Raw genomic sequence first — 17,344 nt, 5'->3', positions numbered from 1 at the left:
GATCAGCCAGGCACAATGCCTCCTCAGTAATGCCACTTTGATGCCTTCTGGGAGCTAACATCTCCAGGCTGAGGGAGTCTCACACATGTGCTAGGGAGCTGCTGGGTCGCCAAGGGAGCCCTCCATCTCCCTGGGAGTCACTCCAGGTTTCCAGAAAGCCCTTTGCATCTCCTTTTGGGGCCTCAGTTTCTCTGTCTGGAAAGTTGGGTTTGATAAGAACAGTGCCTGCCCCATGGGATGCCAGGAGGACTTGCCTAGCCATGCGCATAGAGTGAGAACAAGTGATGGTTCTGCCGCCTCCAGACTGAGGGTCTTGATGAGGTCAGAGGGTCCAGGACCATGGCCTTGGCCAGCCCAGGTACCACTTGGCCAAGGTGTGGGACCTAGGGTGGGGCAGCTGTGGCTTCGGCTTAAGAAATCCACAGTGGCTTCAATTCCAGCCACCTGGGGCAGGCAGCCCTGTCAGGGCCCCTCCCTGCCCACTGCAGCCCCAGGCACACAGCCAGGCACCGAGGAGGCCAGGGCAGCAGCTACTACTGTGTTCAGCAGTCAGAGCTGCACAGGTCCCGGCCACTCATGTGTCAGCTCTGTAAACACGTCACACACACTTCTGCATGCCTCAGCCTGGGCGGGAAAGGGGAAAAGGGGACACACGCCTGTGAGAGGCACATCCAGGGCCTTGTGGGGGCACCTGAGCTGTTTGCACATGAATGTCCTTATGTGTTGGGGGTATGTTTCTGCCAAGCTATGCCTGGGTCTGGCAGCCACAGCCTCCATTCTTTGCTCCCTGAAACTGACACCATGAGTTGGAAATGAAGCATCTTTAATTGATTCCCTGCCCCAACCCCCTGAGAGTCTCTAAGCACCAAACATAAGAATTGTGCCCCCCAGCCCTAGAATCAAGAAGCCCCTTTCCCAGACCTTCACTGGGCCTGGACTCCCCACTCACTCCATGACCAACCCCACAGGCTTTGTTTCAATAAATAACCCCAAGAACAAAGCTTGAGGCAGAGGACCTGATAAAGCACCCTGCTCACTGACACACAGGGGGCTTTAGGCCAAAGGTCAGAAATCCCAAGGGGCAGAATATTTGAAATCAGGGTCAAAATGTAATTGAAATCAGAGCTGGCATGTGATCTGGGAGCCATTCCCTCCAGCCTTGCTGGTCTCCCAGTATGCTGGCTCCCACAGTCAGGACAAACTCCAACTCTGTTTAACATCACAGGGCAATAATCGCCTTCCTGGCATTTCCACCATTGGACTGGACTCTGAATTCTGAGCAGGGGGCTGGGAGGGTATATCTGAGGAGGGGGTGAGACTTCCCAGGGACAGAGAAGTCCGGAGCAAGGCAGAGGAGCAAGGCGGGGGCCTAGGTCACTGCCAGGCCCTGCCCTAGCGGGTACAGCTCAGGCCTGTGCCTGGGCCACCTCACTCATTTCCCTGCGGATGTCACCAAGTGCTGTTGCTGGGGACTCCAGCAGCCTCTGGAAGAGGCTGGGCCGGCCAGCCAGTGGTTCCCGGCACTGAAATGTAACAGCTGTGCCTGCATCAGCCTTCATCTCCCTGGAGAAGCCGTCAGAGGAGCCATCAAAGCAGCGGCCAATGGCGATCTCCTTGGCCAGCCTTGGGCTCTGGTCAGTGACCGTGTAGACACCGTAGTTGTGACCCAGAGGGTCCAGCGGGGCCAGCATGGCGAAGGTGGCTGGGTCATCGGTGGGAGCGGGTGGGGGGTGCCGAGCCAGGTAATCCTGAAGGAGCCCGTTGATGGCCACACGACGACAGCTGCCCTGGGGCATTATGGTCACCAGCGTCCTGTCCACCTGTCGCTGGTCGAACAGCATTCCGCTGCATTTGAACTCCACGCAGGCAGCAGAGGTCCCAGGGCGCTGGGGGTCCCTTACACTGCGGGCATCCCGCAACCCATAGAGCTGGCCCTGGGTGCGCGGGTGGCTGCCCCCCACGTTGTGGGCGCGTATCATGTACTCCTGCGGGCCTTGGACCTTCACCTTGAGGAAGCAGGCCCGGAACTCCTGCGGATTGGGCCACCAGGCGAGGAGGTCTCCGGTCCAGGAGGCTGGCGCGCCCTCCCGGAATGGAACCACGTTGTACTCGTACTTGTCGGCCTCCATGCGTGCGAATCGGAAGTGGCTGGCGGTCACCGGGGCCTCCTGGCACTCCCGCAGGCTGCGCCACGGGTACACCGGGCCGTTGGCTTCGGAGGAGACGCCGGGCTGGGGTTTGGCGAGGTTGATGCGGAAGCCGTTGCGTTTCAGGGCAGGGTCGTCGTGGTCGGTTCGGCGGTACCCCAGCTTGTCCAGGTAGGGCTGGGCCACGCCCACGGTGCCCGGGAGCGGGCGGGGCCGCGAGGGGGCGGGCTCCAGCTCCTCGCCGCCCAGCGTGGCCGTGACCAGCGCGGTGTAGGCGTCGGGCTGGTCGGCGTCGCAGAAGGCGGGCAGGCAGGCGCCGTTGGGGCCGGTGACCGCGCTGTCGAAGCGGCCCCAGGCGCGCGGGTTGGCGGAGTAGCCGGGCGCCGGCTCCAGGTTGACCAGAGTGACCACCACGCCCTCCACCTGCTCGCTGGGGGCGAACTTGTCGCTGGCGTAGGCGCGCACCTTCACGAAGCAGCGGCGGCGCTCGGGCACGTCCAGGTTGAACAGGCGGCGCTCGCGGATTTCCACGTTGCCCACCAGGAACAGGCGCTCTTCCCGGCGGACGCGTGGGGCTGCTGCTGACCCTTCGCGCTGGAAGCTGCTCTCCTCCTCCCACAAGCCCGTGTCGGGGTTCAGTGACCACAGCTTGAGGGCTTCCACATGGCCGGCCATGCGGATCTGGCCGGTGGCCACGCGCACAGCCAGGGGCCCGGCCTGCAGCTGCTCCTTGGAGCCGGCGGCCCGCAGATCCACCGCAAACATGCCGTAGGTGCGCAGCGGGGCCAGCTCGCCATCGCTGTCCACGAAGCGTAGGTCACTGGGGGCGGCGGCCGCCGAGGTGAGATCTCGGGGGTCCACGAAGGTCACCCGGGCCTCCACAGCCCCAGAATAGGGTTTTCCATCGGCTCTGCGGAAGGCTCCAGGTGGCAGGACCAGCTCGCCCAAAGGAGGCTCATCTTCCAGCTCCCCAAGGGGGAGCGTGTTGCTCTGGCTGGCATCTAAGATGACCGGGGCTTTCTTCCGCATGGCCTTGACCTCGTGGTACACACCAGCACCTCGAGGGTCAAAAGGCAGGACCCTGACAGTGTCCATGAAATCGCCGCTGGGTTCCACGAAAGTCACCACCAGGCGCTGCGTAGAGCCAGGCACCTCGATGGTGAAGTCACCCTGGTAAGAGGTAAATCCGATGGGCTCGAGACCCAGCAGGATCTGGGCAAATCGCAGGGGTTCCCCTGAGTCAGCAGCCACCACACGTCCCCGGACCAGCCCCCGAGGGGGCAGACATTTCTGGCAGCCACACTCGACCACCACCTTGACTGGAAGGACGTAGCTGGAGCAGTGGATCTTCCTGCTTTCCAGGCGGCGCACAGAGCAGCAACGGGAGCCTGCATCCCCACACCTGGGGCTAGAACCTGCTGGGCTGGGGCAAAGGGTGTCAGGACAGAGACCCACATCCAGATAGGTGGGGCCACTGCCGGGCTGACTGCAGTCGTCTGGGAGCTTGATTAGGTGTTCACGAGGCTGGGGGTCACAGGCTGGCTGTCCAGGGGCTGGAGAGCAAGAAACCAGTCAGATCAGGGTAAAGGGGAGGACTCCATTAGAGGACGAGGGTGGGGGCTTGGACTGGGGTCAGGGGTTTAGTGGGAGCTTGGGATGAGACTCAGCAAGGTCCAAAGTCAGTTTGACTCTGGGGCTCCATTTGGGGTTGAGTTGGGACTTGCTGGGGGAGAGGGCAGGGTGCTCACCAAGCACGATGAGCCCGGCTGCACCAGACCGCACGGAGCCCGCGTCATTCCACGCTTTGCAGTGGTAGGTGCCTGCCTGGTCTGGGTGCAGTCCCCGAAGCTCCAGGTGGGCCCCATACCTGTGCTCTCGCCTGTCCAGCAGGGTCCCGTTGTGAAACCTGGGTGGTGAGTGGGCAATACCATGGGGATCCTTGGCATGGGGTGGGGCTGCACCCACCCCACCCTGAACAGGGAGGGTACAGAACAGCTCCCTCCAGGTCTCTGAGGCACCACACATGAGAAACTCAATCCAACACCAGAGCTGGCACAAGGCCCTTGAGCATGGTTCAGGGCACTTACCAGGAGTATTTCTTGGTGCCTGAGGCTTTGCAGCAGAAGGTCACATTCTGACCTGCCTCTCGCACTCGGGACTCAGGGTGCTTCACCAGGTAGGGCTTCTCTAAAGACAAAGGTGGCAAGGGTCAGGGCATTGCCCCATCCCAGCCTCTCCCAATAACCCTTCTCAAGAGCAGAGTCCATCCTCTCCATTCTAGGGACACCCTATTCCCCCAATTCAAGTTCACCCCACATCTGCTCAAGATGATGCCCATCTTAATGCTTCCCTCTGCAACTAGATGTCTTACCTTGCACCTTCAATGACTGTATCACATCTCATTTCTTCCCTCAGTAACCTCGCTCTATCACACCACCCCAATCCCAAGTGCTTGGCATCACCCAGAACTTCCTCCCCAGTTCCTTGGCCCCCTCACCCCCTTTGCCACAAGGCACTTACTTAATTTATCAAGAACAATAGTGACCACAGCAGATATGGAGCTGTTGGCTTGGGCCTGGGCCATGCCAGCAGAAAAGCCATCCATTTGGGCACTGACGTTGGTCCGGCTGCTGGCACAGACTCCAGGCATCTGGAAGGTTCCATGGGCATCGCTGGTGGCCAGAGTGCCAGGCCAGTCTCTCAGGGAGACCCTGGCCCCTGGCAGAGGTCGGCCAGATGCAGTGACCACTGAGCCCAGGAGGATGTGATTGGGGCATCCACATGTTTTGGGGCTGCACCCTGAGGGACACAGGGAAGCATAGGGGCAGAGAGGCCTACACAGCAAGGTCCCTCAGCATAGCCCTGCTTAGAGCAGCCCCTAGTGTGAGAGGGAACGTCGGGTTGAGTGGTCAGGGCTGGACAGGGGGAGGGACCTGAGGTCCAGAGGGGTGAGGAAGATGCCCTGAGGAGGGAACAGGAGAGGTGACTCTCACAGGACCAAGAGGATCCTTCCAGCATGAGAGAAAATGTCCAGGCAGGGGCTGGGGGCCCAGCGAGGGGCTGGGTCTTGAGCCCAGAACATCTCCCTCCCCTCCCAACCCCGTGGTTTCTCCATAAAATGGAAAATTCCACTGGAAACTTCAGGGCAGAGGCGCCACAGGGAGGGCAGAACCAGGCGGGGTAGGGTGGGGACCCCACCACCCCATTGGCCATCGTCTCCCCCACCCGGCTGCGGGCTCTGCCGGCACAGTCTCCAGACCATGTTTGTGAAGCCCAGGCAGGATCGGAATTTCCAGTCGCCTCCTGGCTGGCCTGGTGTCTTGGCCTGGGAGGGCCTAGGTATGGTGTCTGCCAGGGTGTGAGCACGTGCCTGTGTGGGCGTAGGGGACGGGCAGGGGCTGCAAATGCCGCGTGTGTAGCCCCCAAGTACGTGAGCCCACTTCTGTGAGTGTCCGTGTCCACTGGGACATCCCCACACTAGGCCATGCAGACAGTGGAAGCGCCCTCCTCAGATCTGCCCAGGCGGGAACACGGCCCCCCTGGGAACTTTCGCCGTCCAGATGTACACATTCACCAATGGTCCTCGAGATGGCCCTCCCCCCCCACCCCACCCCCAAAGGAAAGGAAGGGCAATCTCCTTGTGAACCAAGTTTGGGCCCTCGGGTCCCTGCCGGGGTACCCAGGCCCCGCCTCTTCCCTCCAGGTTCCTCCTATTTAATCCAGGCCCCGCCCACCAGGCCCCACCAAACTAGCCCCTCCCTTCTAGGTTCGTCCCTCAGCGGGCCCCGCCCCGCCTACCTGGACACCGCGGCCGCACACACTTCTGCGCCTCCAAGGGACGCCCGGGACATGTATCCCCAGTGGGGCTTGGGCAGCGGCGGCGGCGCAAACGACGACCTGGCCCGCAGCTCCCTGAACAGGGACCCCACGGGCCCCACGCGCCCCACGAGGCCTCTGCAGGGAGAGTGGGGAGGGTCAGGCGGCCTCCACCCTAGGGACTACGCCTCAGAAATCTGTTGACAGTGTGGGGCTGGAGGGCTACCTCGCCATGTGCATCCAAGGGCAGTACTCCAAACAGAAATCCTGCCCACTGCTTCCACCAATGCTCCCCTAGGCGCACTGTCGAAGGTGCAGTAGTTGAGGTACATTCCCCCCGCCCCCGTAAGCTCCCCGAGGTTAACCTGCTGTTCTGCCTGCGTCTCGCACACATTTTAGGCTCAAACACACACAGAATGGAGCTGTTACAGATGAACAAATGAGGGCAGCGAGAGGGAGACGTGCTCCTGGAGGCCCCTTTCTGCCCTCCACCTAAAACCCCAGCCACTCCCAGCCGCTCCCTGCCAAAGCTCCACCCCTATCCAGCCCTGCCCTATGCTAGCGCCCCGCTCCTAAAGGACCCCGCCTCTCCTTAGCTTCAAGGACCAAATCCACTAGGCCCCACGTCCCGTCCCCAACACAACCATTCGGGCCCCACTCACCTGGGACCTGCCCCGCCTCTCGAAGCCCCGCCCACCCCGCGCAGGCCCCGCCCCCATGGGCCCCGCCCTCACCGAGAGGGCAGCGGAAGCGCACGTGGTAGTTGGAGCAGCGGCGGCCGCGCGGTTGCTCGCGGTTCAGGCACCAGAAACCGCGCGTGGGATTCAAATGTACACGCTCGCCGACTGTGGACGGCAGGGCCCAGTCAGTGGTGCGCGCCTCCAGAGCCAGCGGTCGCGGGCACACACGCGCCGGCCCGTAATAGAAGCGGATGGCAGCCAGGCTCTCGAAGTCGCCCTCACCGCCCGGGTGGTCCACGTTGAACCAGGACGTCCACTCGCTGACCTCTGCGGGTATCATAGGCACTTGGACCCGGGCCGAAGCCTGTCGGGCCCCATCTGCGTGGTACAGGCCGAACATGCTGTCTAGGAGGGGACCCTCCTCCCCTTCCACCCCAGTAGTGAGCGTTGGGCTAGCCCAACCCGCCCACGGCCCCACCCTGATCCAGAGCCCTCTAGGGCAGAAGGAGCTGTGAAGGGGTCACCGGGAGGTTGACCAACCCTAGTTCTGTTGCCCAGTGCCTGAGCCGGCACATCAGTGCATGCAGAGATCTTGCCACTGTCTCACCTGTCCTCACCCTCAGAATTCAGAGCCCCTGAGGTGTGAGAAAATATAAAGGCAGCTGGAGAAGTCTGCCTGACACCAGCCCTAGCTGTAGCTTTCCACTGCCTTATTAGTGCCAGCTGGGACCTTGCTCACTGCCTAGCGGAACCGGCCACAGGTGGGAAGGGGCTGGCCTTCCATACCAACCCCCCCAGAGGGAACTCACTTCTTGTCTGATTCCAGAGCAATGAAATAGAACTTTCCTGGCCTTCAAACTACAGACTCAGGTTCCAGAACTCCTGCTTTCCTATATGGCCTAGGCAGGTGGTCCCACCTCCCCGCTACCGCCTTTCTTCAGTTGCGTCCTTGACAAACAACCTGGACTCTCACCTCCCTGCTCCTAAAACTTAGATCTCTTGGGGCACTACTTCCAGGGACTGTCATGTCCAGGGACCAGAATGGTCCTGGGCCCTTGACACAAGCTGGGCCCACCAGCCAGAGCTCACACAACAGTCCACAGCAGAGCCAGAACCTGGGCCTTGGCTAACTCACCTTCCCAGTTCTCCAGGGCTGGCGAGGGCTGTCCAGGGCGCAGCGATGGACCTTCAAGGCCCCACATGGTCTCCATGGGCTCCTCAATGAGGGTAGTGCCTGTGGAAGAAGTGAGGAGTGGGAGAAAGGAAGAAGCACTGATGGGAATCCCTGTGAGCTCTTTTTATGCAAGTGCTGCCATGATCACCCCCATTTCATAGAGGAAAACACTGAGGCTCTTAGAAGCCAGAACCCAGCTCTAGCTGGCCCCAAGGGGTACAGCACCCCCTCCTTCAGGAAGCCTCTCTCTGACCCCAAAGCCCCAACTCCATAGGCCTTGTAAATCTGTCCACTCTGTTCCCCAGACCAAGTTCTCCCCCTAGATGTGTTCTGCCCTCAGGTTGAGCTGCATTTCCCTTTCTGCATTTGCCTGTTGGAAGTCGCTCCCTCACTCTGTCTTCCATCCCTACACTTGGGGCTCACACTGCCAGCAGGTCTTTGGAATTGAGCCTGGCTTCTCCCGCCTCAAGTTGTCTGAGATAGTTGGGCTGGGCAATGACATTAGACAAGTCCCTTCCCTCTTGAAGTGACAGTCTCCTCATCTGAGAAATGGGCCCAATTTCCCCCTCCACTGAGTGTTCCAGAGATGAGACTTTCTTTTCTGAATGGTAGGTGTGTAGAAGAGGGGAGGAGTTAGGTGAGAGGGGCCAGGACCGGATGATCCAGGGTCCAGACGCTGGGGCTGAGACTGAGATAGGTACCCCTCTGTCACCTGGAACCGAGAAAAGCCTAAAGTTCATATCCACACTCCAGGTGTCCCTACCATCTCTTAGAGGGAAGAGCTGAGGTTTCCTCCTCGCCGCAGGAGGTCCTGGGCTCCGTCTCCCTGGTGCCCTCTCACTCCTCCCACCCCCAGGCTGGCAAAAGGGACCTAGGCCTGGGGAAGCAAGTGGTCCCTCAGCTCTCTCTCCAGGCACGGGGGCATGCCAGGCCCGCTGCCAGACGTTCAGGCGCCTGTGGAGCTGGGCTGGGGACTGGGGACGCCTCACCTAGGGCCCCCGCCAGGTGCGCGGCGGCGACACAGAGGCAGAGCAGTGGCTGCAGCGACGCCATGGCGGGGTCCGAGCGTCCAAGGGAGAGTCCCGGTGCCGCTGCGCGCTCTGGTCGGACTCCTGCGCGTCTGGCAGCAGCCCTGGCCGAAGGTGGGGGCGGGACCCGACCGCAGGCCCCGCCCGGCCCAGGCCCCGCCCCCGCCCCTTCCAGGCCATTCTTCTTTGCCCTGGGTGATTTCTGTCAGGGGCAACCTCTCTGGGTCGCCCCCCTTGGTGCGTCCGGTTTCGCCTCCGCCTTCTAGCTGGCCTGCGTCCCCCCTGTCGCCAGCTGGAAGTCCCTCCCTCCACCCACCCTCCATTCTCCAAGTTGGGACCCAAGCTGCCTGTAGGAAGTGCCTCTTGGAACTGGGCCTGAAGCTGCCTGAAACTTCACTCTTTTTTTTTTTTTTAATTTTTTTCTATATCTTTATTGACTTCAGAGAGAGGGCAGCAGAGGGAGAGAGAGATAGAAACACCAATGAGAGAGTCATTGGGGATCGAGCCCCAAACCCGGGCATGTGCCCTGACCGGGAATCGAACCCCAATCTCCTGGATCCTAGGTCGATGCTCAGCGGCTGAGCCACGCCCGGCTCGGCCGGAACCTCCACTCTTTCGGCGGCCAGAAATCCTCCATCGAGTCGAACTTCGACACAATGGTCTTAGGCCATCGGAGCAGGCTGGAAGTCCCCGAATCTACCCTTTACGGGGACCGGTGGGAAGTCCCCCCCGGAGTCTGCCCACCCGCGCGCGGCGCACAGAGAAGGCGAGGCCAGGAGGTGGTGGGACCTCTGTTTATTGGCGTGCGTCCAAGCCGCGTGGGCGCGGGTGGCGGTCACAGCGCCGCCACGCAGTCGGTGCCCGTGTACCCCGGCAGGCGCAGAGCGAACTTTCGGCGCACGTCGTCGGGCACGAACCTGCCAGCCACGAAGTGGTGGCGCCCAGAGAAGCGGCCGGCGCAGCGCTTGGGCGCTGCCAGTGATACAAGCACGTCGGGCCGCAGCCCGTCCTCGGAGTCGCCGCCGGTCTCCGCATCCCAGCCTGGGGGGGGGGGGGGGTCAGGAGCTGGTAAGGGTGCTCACCCTCAGGCTAGAGTCCCAGCTCTGCTAGACAGTGAGTCTTGGTCAGACCCGCCTCCCCTTAGAACTGAGCCACCACCCTCAGATCAGTCTCTTCCCCTCCTTGATGTTTTTCCCTCCCCCTCTGGCCAGAGCCCTCATAGTTTTCTGCCCATCTTCCCATCCTGCTACCCAATCTTCTTCTTCCATCTGATTCAGCCTCTGCCTTCAGACTGCATCATTTCCACCTTGCTGCCCTTTCCCAGACACATGCCTCTTCAGGTGTCTATCCCTATACCTCCCTTTCTATCGATCTTGAGCTTCCCCACTTAGACTTGAGCCTCTTTCCACCCAGACTTCCCAGCCAGTCTCCAATCTCTGACCAGATCCCCACTCAGAGGACAGACTTTCCTCCATCTTCAAGCAAGCCTCTCCTATCTGACCTGTCTCCTTGCCCCAGGTTCTTGCTTCTGACAGGAAGTGCCTCCTTCCCCCACCCCCCCAACTTGAGCACCCATCCCTCTCCCTCTGCCTAGATAACATTTCCTCTGATCTGACATCCCTGCCTTCATCCTCATGATAGATCTTGCCTTTTTACTTGGCAGGACCACACCACCTCATTCACTGGTTCATAGCCTCTGCCACCTCTCAAATAACCCTCCACCTTCAGACTAGGAGCTTTTCCTTCTCTCCTGCCTCTGACTGGATTCGAACCACTAACTAAAAGCCTCCTCCTTCTGACTTTAATCCTTCCTTCTGTGACCCTAGCCTCCACTCTCATACCAGACAGCCCACCTCCTCATAGCCACCCCAACCCCCACGTCCGCTCTTTGGAACCCTGCTGAGATGGCCCTGAGGTCTTGCAAGCCAGGGGACATCCCTCTGATTCAGCCGCCTCCTGTGAAAGGTCCGGCTGGCCAGCGGCTGTTTGTTCCGTCTGCCCCTGGCCTAATGGCTCCAACAGGCATAGGGCGGCGGCCAGGATGGGCGAGGCCTTTGCCAAGTGAGCTCACGTCTGCCCGGGTAACTGGGCCAGGATGGGCATCGGGCACATTGGGCTGAGTGTGGTGGGGAGGGAATGCAGGGTCACCTGGGCAACAACCTCAGTGTTCCTCATCTGAGGGATGGACATGGCCCTCTGCCATACCCAGAGTGCACAATCCATCCACACTGGGGAAACTGAGGCTCAGAGTGGGCAAACTGGGGTAACAGAAGCTAGAGGTCTCCTAGGCCCTGATGTGCCCCCCTCCACCTGGCATGCCTGAGGGAATGTCCAGGCTCACGAGGGGGATGGACAGCAGCTTGAGTGTGGCCAGCGCACGTGTGCAGGGGCCCCCGACCTCACCAGGCTCCACGCCAGGGCCCAGCACGGCATCCACCACCAGCCCATAGGCGTCATTGATGAGCTGGACCTGGGAGGGCAGGTAAAGTAAGGGGCAGCCTTGGGGCATCATCCCCCACCTGCCCCTCAGTTGTCGAGGAGCGCTGACCTCTGTGGGCAGATAGGACAGGAAGGGGATGTCCATCTTCTCACACTGGGTGGTCAGGTCCCGGTGCAGTGGGTCCAGTGAGCGTGTGGGGTAGAATATGGTCGGTTCATACTCCTGGGGGGGTAGGAAAGGATCAGTATGGGGGCTGCCCATGCTCTTTCCAGGCTCTGCCAAGCCCCAGACCTGGTACCAGGCAGCAGACCCTGCCTGGGGCAAGCACTGAGCATATTCTGTTACTCGTCCAGCCTTAATGTTCCCCTTGAACACTACCAAGAGGAGGAAGTGACTTTTGCAGGGACAGGGTGGGGGATGATTCTAGGAGACCAAGGGAGTCCTTGCTACTCACAAACACCCGCAGGTGCCGGGCACAGACCAGCCCTACCGCCCCATTCTGCTCCGGGCCGCACACGACCAGCACCGTCCTCTGCTTCCGGGAAAGAGCAGGCAAGGGGAACACCTGGCAGGGGGCACAGCAAAGGCAAAGGCTTGGAATTCCTCCTTGCTCAGGTGGGGGAACTGAGGCTCCAGGTACAAGGGCTCCAACCTACCCTGATTCTGCATCGTCTCAGCCCCCTCTCCTCTCCCAGCCTCAGTTTGCCTCTGTTAAATAGAAGTGACAATGGCTCTGACAGGCCCATGGGTCCTCTCCCTGACAAAGCTTGGGCTTGGAGGCAATAGGATAGGACAAAAGGAGGTACGTTCTGGGTGAGGGGCGGGGCCTCTTGGGGCCTCAGTTTCCTCCTTGGAGATGCAGAGTCCTTGCCTCAGGATCTGCCAAGCCAGAACAGGAAAGCATGCCTCTGGCCACCATCAAGAGCCCAAGAGCCTGGACTGCGGTTTGTTTATTCTCCGCCTGAGTTGCAGACATTTTTCCACCTTTTTCCACTGCAGTGGCTGCCCCTCCCAGAGGCCCCAAAGTTGGTGGGGAGGTAGTTTTCCAACCTGCCATGCCCTATCTCTCTTCCCATCCCTTTCTATGGGCCTCTGTCTTCATATGGGCCCTGTCTCTGTATCTCTCAGACTCTCTGTGTCTTCCCCTATCTGTCTCTCTTCATCTAGTCTCTGTCTTTTTCTCTTTGTCTCAGTTTCTGTTTCTCAGACTCTGTCTCTGTGGGCCTGTGCATCTCTTTCTCTTTGATATAGCAGTTAAGCATGCTGGTGTTAGAGTCCCAGCCTACCTTGATTCTGCATCGTCTTGGCCCCCTCTCCTCTCCCAGCCTCAGTTTGCCTCTATTAAATAGAAGTGACAATGGCTCTGACAGGCCCATGGGTCCTCTCCCTGGCTCCATAGGGCCTGGCCATACTCTAACCTCCAACCACACAGAGAGGGAAGTTATTTCATTTTTGAGTCTCCTCCCCAAGGTCTCAATGAGGTCCTGACTTACCCTGACTGTGCCTGCAACCCACAACACCACATCCAGAGTTAGGGAGGGTGACACTGTCTGGCTAGCTGGAAGCAAGGAGCTTCTGGATGTACTTGGGGCTTTCAGGGCAAAAACTGGACAGCTGGTCACCAATGGCCAGGCAAGAGTTTACTACACCAGCTTTGCTTCTGTGGCTTAGATTTTCACCATTTCCTTATCTTTTGGGCACCTCACTCAGGATGTTTCATTTGCAAATAAGAACATTTAAGTAAAAAAAAAAAAAATTAGTCCACATAAAGAAAAATATTGAGTTTTTAAAAAGTAAACAGTGGTAATAAGAGAAAAAGGGGAGGAAAAGAAGGGAGGGTTACATGCTGGAGCCCTGACTATTGGGTATTTTTCTAAGGAGTTTATGTTTATTAACTGGTGTCAGTTTATTACCCTTGTTCAGAGGTAACATGGGGCAAAAGCACCTGATAGTAGTATCATCGTTGCTATTATTCATCAGTCCCTTGCAGACACCTCAAGAGTAGGGGGTTTACCGCAGAGCCAGACACAGCTATGCTCCCCACCCCCTGGGTCATGGGGGTCAGGAAGCTAAACCTGGGCTCTGGTAGCCTGGCCATCTGGCTGGGGTCAAGGTCAAGGGTCAGGGGCTAGGTACCTTAGTCACAGCCACGGCACTAGCATGGCCGCATAATTCCACCAGCTGCTGCCGCCCAAAACGATAATCCTCCAGCAGCTCCCGTTCCAGGGCAGCCGCCTCCTCCGTGCTGGGGGACAGAGTTGGGAGAGACGCTCGCTCAGAGACAGATAGAGACAGAAGCTCAGATGGAGTCAGAAATGTTCCACCAATGTTCTGAACCAGTCTCTGATACCACCCCCCAATCAGTTTCCCCAACCAAAGCACAACCGGTTGAATGGAACCTGGCAGGCAGGGGGAGGTTTGAGCAGAAGCCTGAGGTGCGGGCGCCCTCTGGTGGTCGAGGATGCGCGTGGTGACGCCTGTTGATTGTGTTCTTCCAAAGCGTGGGAAACTGTGCCCAACCCAGAGGCCCCCAGCCCGCAAGGCAGGAGGAACCCAGAAGGACGAATGGAGCATGAAGGACTTTGATGGAGGTGATGGGTGGATTTCAGGCAGAGGAAACCACTGATTGAGCTACAGGACACTGGAGGGGGCTGACTGGACTGGGGGTATCTGGGGAAGGTATATGAAGGCTACAAAGGCATTTGATAGCTCACTTAGGGAGGTAGATGTGACCCCTCTTCAAAGACTGGTAAAATTCAAATAATTGTGCCTAGAGAGATGAGGCCAACTTGCTTGAGATGAAGCTCTGCTATGGAGTCAACTCACTGGAGTGACTGGGGTCTGTTTCATCTTTCCGAGCCTTGCTTCTTCCTTTGCAAAAGTGAAGGCAGGATGGGCTAGATGAATTTTGAGGGCCAATTCAAAATGCAAATGTGGGACCCTTGTTTAAAAATTAAGAATTTTAAGATGGTGATGGCAGGGACCAAGCTGGCTGGCCCCGGCTTAGGGGCCTTCCAAAGGGCCTGGGCTTGGTGGCTGCAGAGAAGTAGATCTGGCTTTGAAGATTGGAACGTGTTCCTTACTCCAGAATCACGGGTTGGGCAGCTGGCAGGATACCTTCCTGCTGGGGAGCAGCACCTACCCCCAGCTCAGCAGACCCTAGAGAGGGTAATAATAATATTAACAATAACAGAATAAGGCCCAGAGAGTTGGAAGAACATCCAACAACTCAGAGAAGCTAAGTGGCTTGCCCTGGGTCACGCAAAAAGAGAGTGGGAAAACAGAGACTTCCACCCTTGGTCTTCAGAGCCACAAACAGAGTGTGAACAACGGAGCAGCAGCAGGTCTACAGATGGCAGAGGTTTGGGATGAATCCTAGATTCCCTCCTTCGATTCTGTAAGCAGGAAACTACAACCTTCCAGCCAATTTTACAGTGTGATTAGGCCAAGCAGCAGGAGGGACAGAGTAGGGAATGAGGACTGCTGTGGATGGGGATGGGGAGTCAGGGAAGGCTTCCTGGAGGAGCTGGCCTGGATCACTATGGGAGGTGATCTAGGTGGTGAGAACAGCAAGGGCCAAGGCCTCATGGTGAGAGTGAGCTTGGCAGGTTCAAGGGACAGAAGAAAGGCCACTGTGGCTGGCGCAGTGAGAGAAACTGAGAACACTTTGGGGGCTCACACAGATGGGGGAGATGAAGGTTGAGGGCAGGGAGGTCACATGCCCTGAGACCCCAGCAAGCAGAGCCAGATTCAACCCCTAGCTTGCCTTCAGCTAATATCAGATGAGGTTGAAGTACCAGGTGGAAAAAGGAGCTTACAGTGGGGCCAAATAAGGCACCCCCATCCCTCCCCCCTCCCCCATTGCTGGAAAGGAAGGCCGGCCCAGCTCCTGGGAATGTGGCTTATTTCTCCACCTTCATCTTGTGACAATTCTGGCTGTTAGCCCTGGGGGGGGGGGGGGCAGCGGGGATGAGAAGGGTAGAAGGACGGTCCATTCCTTTTTCCTGTCCCAAAGCTTTGGCCTTTGGTCACCACCTGGAACATCTCCCTGCCTAACTGGTCATTAGAATGATAATGGGGACTCCATAGGAAGAGGGTGCTCTAGGCTAGGATCCTAAGTGGTGGCTATGGATAGGGTGTGAGTGGGAATTAGGGCAGAGCCATTGTGGGATTGGGGGGGGGTGCTCAGTAATGAGGGTGTTTCTTGCTCCCCCTAACCTATCTCCCAGATGAGAAGGGCTGCAAGGACCAGGATTTCCCACCAGACCCAGAAGGGCTGAGGTGACCTGGTTTCAAAGGGAACTGTGCCTCACACTTCCAAAATGCTTCCAGGAGGGGGCTCTTTTGGAGGTAAAGCCATGAGACTGGGATGCCCATGCCAGACCTTCCCTGTGCTCTAGGCACTCTCTGCTTCTCTCCAACCTCACCACCCTATGCCTCTTCCCGCCAGCCTGCCATTACTGCCCACCAGGCTGCCAATAGCAGTCTCATACCCCCCCAAACTCCACACCACTAACCACAGGGGCTTTGAAAATTTGAATACCAGATTGCATCACGCCCTATTGCAAACCTTCTTAAGGCTCTCCAGTATTCAGAGAATATTCAAACTTCTCATCATGCCTACACGCCCCCTAATTATGTCTCCAACCTCATTGCTTCCTTTCCCCTTGTTCACTGTCTTCTACTCCCACCCACCCTACAGAGCCCCATCACTTTCAATTGGCATTTGAGGTGCCCCATTGTCCCCCATGCCAGATGAAGCCATAGCTTGTTTCTGGAACATTTATCTCCCCATGCCTGGTATGTGCAGGGTGTTTAGGCTGAATCTGGATAGCAGCTAGAATCTGGACATCAGACAGTATCTGCCTTGAGAAGAGAAGCTGATTGGACAGTGGGCAGAAATGGGCAGACAAGGGTCTGTGGAATGAATCTGGTTTATCCTGAGGTCCACAGACCTGCTTGGGGTCCCTTGTCACACAAGATGACTCAGAACAAGGTGTGAGACAGCCAGCTGCCAGCTCCAGACCCCTGAAAAGTGGCCCACGTGTTCAAAAATCGCATTAGCCTTGGCTTAGGCAGTGACTTCCCTCCCCAGGCCTGTCTCCTTGTCTGGACAAGGTGATAATAGCAGGTGGAGCACGGGGGGGGGGATGTAAGAGGTGAGGTGGGCAAAGCAGGTTGGGGGCTCCAGGGTATCTGAGAAATGGAAAGGGGAGGTGGGCCCTGATGAGGGTAAGGGGAGAGCGAGTAGCAGTGCTGATGAATAATGCCTGAGGGGTGGGTTCGCTGCGGATACAGTTTCCCTGGCAATGCAGCTTCAGAGGCATGGGAAGCGGCAGGCTCTTCCCCCAGTGAAATGGGGTGGGCCTCGGATTCCCCTGGCCCCATCCTGGCCATGTTCCTTCCCCCATTACCCCTCTCAGCCATGCTCCTGCCCCCAGGCCACACCCCTGCCATGGAGTCCTGGATGTCCCTATCCCTGCTGACCTGAGAAAACGCCGCTCCTCGGGCGCCTCAGTCGGGTCCCGGCCAGCAGCGCCAATCATGGCTGCGGTGAGCCGGAGCTTGCAGCCTGGCCCGCGTACACCGTCTTTTAAGTGTGTCCCTGACCAGGCCCCGCCCCCTCCCACCCGCCAATCAGGAGGCGCAGTGAAGGTGCTTCCTGTGGGCGCCGAAGGACTTAACCCTTTTGTGCTGGGAGCACAGCAATGCAGGGTGGCAAGGACGCCCAGAGACGCCCATACTGGCAAGGAAACGAAGTCTGGAGGGGCAGACGTGGGTCGTGATGGGTAGGTCACACCTGCTATGGGATCCTGGCCTGTGAGTAAAGGGATGCCTCTGCCGCCTGCCCCTGCCACCCCACATTGCTCTGCAGGCCCCTATCCATCCAAGTGCTCTAGTGAAGCCTGGAGGCGTGGGCTGAGGTCAAGCAGGGTTTCAACACAGGTAGAACAGTCAAGGTATATTTGGGAGTCCAGGCTGGTAGTGGATCCATGGGTAGCCTATGGGTGTTTTTTGAGGTCACCAAGCTTGGCGTTTTCTGCTGAATTTCCAGGTGT

At 58.6% G+C, this 17,344-nt stretch overlaps 2 protein-coding genes across 7 annotated transcripts; both read right to left on the bottom strand.

Annotated features, from left to right (window-relative positions):
• Positions 1–1,089: 1,089 nt before the first annotated feature.
• On the bottom strand, positions 1,090–8,928 carry CILP2 (cartilage intermediate layer protein 2). The gene is made up of 8 exons (XM_081135414.1): positions 8,807–8,928; positions 7,779–7,877; positions 6,698–6,970; positions 5,946–6,101; positions 4,668–4,946; positions 4,235–4,334; positions 3,896–4,053; positions 1,090–3,700 (listed from the first exon to the last, which is right to left on the bottom strand). Exons 1-8 carry the CDS (start codon positions 8,868–8,870, stop codon positions 1,407–1,409), a joined length of 3,423 nt encoding a protein of 1,140 aa, XP_080991540.1. The 5' UTR covers positions 8,871–8,928; the 3' UTR covers positions 1,090–1,406.
• A 339-nt stretch (positions 8,929–9,267) lies between these two features.
• YJEFN3 (YjeF N-terminal domain containing 3) lies at positions 9,268–16,890 on the bottom strand. 6 transcript variants are annotated; one of them, XM_081137322.1, is made up of 6 exons: positions 16,773–16,890; positions 13,422–13,530; positions 11,740–11,850; positions 11,394–11,507; positions 11,249–11,315; positions 9,268–9,886 (listed from the first exon to the last, which is right to left on the bottom strand). In XM_081137322.1, the coding sequence occupies exons 1-6, from the start codon at positions 16,829–16,831 to the stop codon at positions 9,681–9,683; spliced, it is 666 nt and encodes a 221-aa protein (XP_080993448.1). In that variant the 5' UTR covers positions 16,832–16,890; the 3' UTR covers positions 9,268–9,680. The 6 variants fall into 6 exon arrangements, with proteins under 6 accessions (XP_080993448.1, XP_080993446.1, XP_080993447.1 ...); XM_081137320.1 differs by having other exon boundaries at positions 9,274–9,886; positions 11,156–11,315; XM_081137321.1 differs by having other exon boundaries at positions 9,274–9,886; positions 11,165–11,315.
• Positions 16,891–17,344: the final 454 nt, after the last annotated feature.

The sequence above is a fragment of the Miniopterus schreibersii genome (genome assembly GCF_964146895.1).
Source record: "Miniopterus schreibersii genome assembly, chromosome: 4".
In the NCBI taxonomy this organism is placed as follows: domain Eukaryota; kingdom Metazoa; phylum Chordata; class Mammalia; order Chiroptera; family Miniopteridae; genus Miniopterus; species Miniopterus schreibersii.
Note: the sequence above shows the minus strand (reverse complement) of the source record. Positions and strands in the feature narration are given on the sequence as shown.